The sequence below is a fragment of the Dipodomys ordii genome, unplaced genomic scaffold (assembly GCF_000151885.1).
Source record: "Dipodomys ordii isolate 6190 unplaced genomic scaffold, Dord_2.0 Scaffold64, whole genome shotgun sequence".
Taxonomy (NCBI): Eukaryota; Metazoa; Chordata; class Mammalia; order Rodentia; family Heteromyidae; genus Dipodomys; species Dipodomys ordii.
In genome coordinates, this window is record NW_012267280.1 from 3,713,673 (window position 1) to 3,718,557 (window position 4,885).

Below are 4,885 nucleotides of genomic sequence, written 5' to 3' on the forward strand. Positions count from 1 at the left end.
CAAGGAGTCCCCCGATGTGATAAGGAGTTGTGGGGTAAAGTCTGAAGGTAGCACAGACCCCTCCCATCCTAACCCTCTGCAGAGAGCCAGCTGTTCATGCTCTGAGATGTCTTGGACATCAGTCCAATAAGACATCCTTCCTTGGCCTGGGGATGTGGCTTAGTGGTAGAGTGCTTGCCTAGCATGCATAAAACCTTAGGTTCAATCCCTCAGTACCACATCCCAGAAAAAAATGGAAGTGGTGCTGTGGCTCAAATGGTAGAGTGCTAGCCTTGAGCCAAAGAAGCTCAGGGACAGTGCCCAGGCGCGGGAACGACGCGGGGAAATATGCACAGCGGAGGGGGCGGGGCGACGTGAGCGACGGTGGCCGAAGAGGAGCAAACAAAGTACCGCCGTCCACACGAGGCTTCGAACACGGGGCGGAGCCAGTCGTGACAGACAGCTGAGGAGGCTGCAGTGGTGTGCCTGAGAGGGGCGGGGCCGAATCTTCTTGACAACCTGGATCAGATGTGCGGCCACGCCCGGAGACGGCGGAGCGGGGCGAGGCCTGCACGCGGGCCGTCTCCTTGGCAACCTGGATCTGGTCGGGGACGGGGTCAACTTGGGAGCTGTCGAGAAAGCCGAGGGGCGGGGCTTGCTCGGGACAGGACCGAAATTCCCGGATAGGGGGCGGGGCCCGGAAGAGATGCAAATTAGACCTGGAGGCGGAGCCTATACGTCACCACAGCTGCACTTCCGGTTTGTGGGTGGTTAATTGGAGATAAGAATCTAGTGGACGTTCAGGCTGACTTCGAACTGGGATCCTCAGGTCTCAGCCTCCTGAGTAGCTAGGATGACAGGTTGTAAGCTAACCAACCAGCTCACAAACCTGGCCTGGGAAGGGAGTTTTGTAACTTGTTCTGGAGTGAGTCTGTAACAATGCCTGGCACATAGCAGGTGCCTGCGGCTTGAATGCAGACAGAACCCCATTTGTGAATGGAAGGAGGAACCCTCGGAGCTGTGTGTGCGCCTCTGTGTGCGGCCGTGGGAGAAGAGCCTGTGGCCTTGTTCCCGTGCTGCTCTGGGCTGGCAGCCTCCGAGTCTGGAAGGTGCAGTCTTCCCTCCTCAAACGAACCAGCATCCGTCTCATTGTTATGGTGGTGGAGGATAGTTTCTGAGGTTGCTTCCAGCCTCGTCTTACATGTATTTATTTGTTCCACATGTATTGGGCACCTACTGCATCCCAGACCCTGTGCTGGATATAGCTAAATCCCCTCCATTTTATGAGGTTAGATGGGATGATAGGGCCATAGGGTAACCTTGGCTTTTCCCGGACAGGGAGGGCTTCCTAAAGGGAGAAGGCATTGGAACCATGGCTTCTGAGGAATGATTAGGAGTTGGTTGGAGTTGTGCTTCCTGCAGAAGGGGGCATCGGACGGGCATTGGACTTGACTGCTTTAAGTACCTTCCTGCCCACTTTCCAAGGGGCTATTCTAATCCATTCCTACAGCCACCAGCAGAGGGTGCACAAGTCCCACTGCTAGGAATCAGTTACCTCTCCAGACCGCAACTACGGAGACATTGGACTTTTGGTGACAGCGGACTTTGGGTGACAGCAGACTTTTCTCCAGCGCTTCCATAGGCCCAGCCCCAGAATGATTTCACAGTCACCCTTCTTCAAGACATCATCCTTGTGGCAGGTCAGGCTTCAGGCAACAGGTCTGGATTCCAAGTCCTCACAAAGCCGCCACTGACATTGTGACCCCGGACAAGTTGCTTAACTTCTCTGAACCTGCCTTCTAGGGTTTTAGATTGGATCAGGCTTGGATAGCCCTGGGTACTCTTAGTTCTTCTGAGGCCACAGAGAGTCCCTGTCACCTCTCCTCTTCACTGGCCTTTTTGGGTGATGAAAGAGGAAGCTACCTTAGGCTTTTGCACCTTTTCCTGGGTCTTTTCTTCCATGGCGCACTCATAGGGAGCCTCCACCCAATACTCTGCTTCTCAGAAACTCTTCCTGTACAGCTGGCTCCCCACCCCGGCATTAACAACCATGTCACCCAACACACAGGGCTAATATCCAGCATGCAGTTGGTCCTGGGCAGAACTGGAATAATGGTTTAGCATATGTGGTCCAGCAGACTCCTAGGGAGGGAGTAGGAACAAGCATGTTAGAAATCAGGCTGGAGGTATGACTCAGCTGGTAGAGTGCCTGCATAACCAGTTCAAGCTCCAGGACCACTTAAACAACAAGAAAAAAAAGCAGCAAGCACCAGTGGCTCACACCTGTATTCCTAGCTACTCAGAAGTCTGAGATGTGAAGATCATGGTTCGATGCCAGCCCAGGCAGGAAAGTTGGTGAGACTCTTATCCCAATAAACCACAAAAAGCCAGAAGTGGAACTGTGGTTCAAGTGGTAGGATGCCAGGCTGGCGTGAAAGAGCTAAGGAACAGCACCTAGTCTCTCAGTTCAAGCCCCAGCACCACCACCAGAAAAGAAAAAAAAAAAGTGGGGCTGGGAAGGTGGCTCAAGGGTAGAGCACTTGCCTTGCATGTATGAGGCCCTGGATTCAATTCCTCAGCACCACATAAGCAGAAAGAAAGCTGGAAGTGGTGCTGTGGCTCAAGTGGTAGAGCACTAGCCTTGAGCTGAAGAACTGAGGGACAGCGCCCAGGCCCAGAGTTCAGGCCCCACAACCAGACCCCCCCCCAGAAAAAAGTTGGGAGCCTGAGCTTCTTGTCCAAACCTCCTAGACATGGAGACAAGCAGAGAAGAACTGCATATGACAGAGCCTGGCTCATTCCAGGTCTCTGAGCTTCCGCTCTGCAGGCTTTCCACACCCAAGTTCAGCCTTGTTCTGGGGCAGCGAACTCAAGTGCTTGGGCAGGTCTGTGTGGGGCCTGGCAGCCACTGGGACCACGCAGACAGACCTGGGAGGGGTGAGCTGCATTCCGGGGTACTCTGGGGCTTCCTAAGGTCCAGGTCCCAATGGGATCCTACAGACCAGATGTTCTTGGCATCCCTGGGATGTTTTGCTTTGCTTTGTTTTTGTGCTGGTTCTGGGGCTTTTATTCTGGGCCTGGGCGCTGTCCCTGAGCTTTTACACTCAAGGGAAGTTCTCTACCACTTGAGACACAGCTCCACTTCCAGCTTTTTTTGTTGGTTAATTGGAGATAAGTCTCACAAACTTTCCTGTGCAGGCTGGCTTCAAACTGTGATCCTCAAATCTCAGGCCCCTGAGTAGCTAGGATTATAGGTGTGAGCCACCAGCATTCAGCTTCTTTTTTTTTTTTTCTTTCCGGTTGTGGGGGGGAGGATCCAGTTGTGGGGCCTGAACTCTGGGCCTGGGTGTTGTCCCTCAGCTCTTCAGCTCAAGAGCTGAAGAAGAGCTCTTCAGCTCTTCAGTGCTCTGCCACTTGAGCCACCGCACCACTTCTGGCTTTTTTCTTTTTGCTTATGTGGTGCTGAGGAATTGAACCCAGGGCCTCAGGCATGCAAGGCAAGCGCTCTACCACTGAGTCATCTTCCCAGCCCAGCACTCAGCTTCTTGAGAAAGATTTTGCAAGTGGATTTTGGCGGGAGGAAGCAATGTCTTAGAGCAAGACTGATCTCCCATTACTTGCTTTTTGTTTTGTTTTATTTTTGCTGCTAGTCCTGGAGCTTGCATACAGGGCATGGGTGCTGTTGCTGAGCTGTTTTGCTCAAGGCTAGTGCTCTACCACTTGAGCCACAGTTCTACTTCAGACATTTTGGTGATTGATTGGAAATAAGAGTCTTAGAGACTTCCTTGCTTGGTCTAACTTTTTGCCTCAATTCTCAGATCTCAGCCTCCTGAGTAGATAGGGTTATAGGCATAACCTACTAGCGCCAACCTCCTCCCATTATTTGTAATAGAGTTGTGGTTTTCCCTAATCTCTCAGGGAAGGCTCTACCCTTCTCATCTTTGTGTGTGAGTGTGTGTATGTGTGTGACAGAGAGAGCGAGAGAGAGAGAGAGAGCACATGCGTGTGTGCATGCGCACAAGCCCACACTATGCTAAGTTCTGGGGCTTGAATTCTGGGCCTGGGCACTGTCCCTGAGCGCTTCAGCTCAAGGTGAGCACTCTACCGCTTGAGCCACAGTGCCACTTCCAGTTTTCTAGTGGTTTATTGGAGATAAGAATCTCACAGACTTTCCTTCCCTGGCTGGCTTTGAACCCTGATCCTCAGATCTCAGCCTACTGAGTAGCTAGGATTACAGGCGTGAGCCACTGGCCAGAGGCTCTTTGAGACTTTTTGCTCAACACTTCTAGCTACTACTTGAGCCACAACTCCACTTCTGGTTTTCTAGTAGTTAATTGGAGATTGAGGAGGCTGAGATTTGAGGATCACTGTTCAAATCCAGGTCAGGCAGAAAAGTCTGTAAGACTTTTATGCCCAATTAGTCACCAGAAAACTGGAAGTGGAGCTGTGGATCATAGTGGCCAGCCTTGAGCAAAAGAATTCAGGGACAGCACACATCACCAAAAATAAAACAAGAGGAAGAAAGAAAAGTCTCATAAACTTTGCCATCCAGGCTGGCTTCAAACAGCGATCCTCAGATCCCAGCCTCCTGAGTAGCCGGGATTAACAGGTATGAGACATGGACATCCAGCTTCCTTCCCACCTCTACTGGGCACCAACCCTTGGCCTCCTGGAAAAGCCATCTTTGGCAAAATTGCTCTCTCCTTCCCGCACTTCTCTGGCCTAGGAGCCCTGTGCACTTAACTCTTCTCTACACGAGCTGAACCCCCATCTGCTTCCACGTTGAGCAGGGGACTTCTACCTGTGCCTACATTCCCAAATCTCTCCCAAGGAGTCCCCCGATGTGATAAGGAGTTGTGGGGTAAAGTCTGAAGGTAGCACAGACCCCTCCCATCCTAACCCTCTG

General features: G+C 52.0%; 1 protein-coding gene across 1 annotated transcript in view; it reads right to left on the reverse strand.

Moving 5' to 3' along the window:
- The window catches only part of Rnf126 (ring finger protein 126), a 14,138-nt gene extending 12,197 nt beyond the window's left edge, over nucleotides 1-1,941 (reverse strand). The window contains exons 1-3 of the mRNA XM_013022680.1: nucleotides 1,903-1,941; nucleotides 1,720-1,778; nucleotides 499-698 (exon numbers count right to left, since the gene is read on the reverse strand). Coding sequence (XP_012878134.1) covers nucleotides 499-698; nucleotides 1,720-1,778; nucleotides 1,903-1,941 — 298 coding nt within the window. The remainder of the gene's footprint in view (nucleotides 1-498; nucleotides 699-1,719; nucleotides 1,779-1,902) is intronic.
- Nucleotides 1,942-4,885: the final 2,944 nt, after the last annotated feature.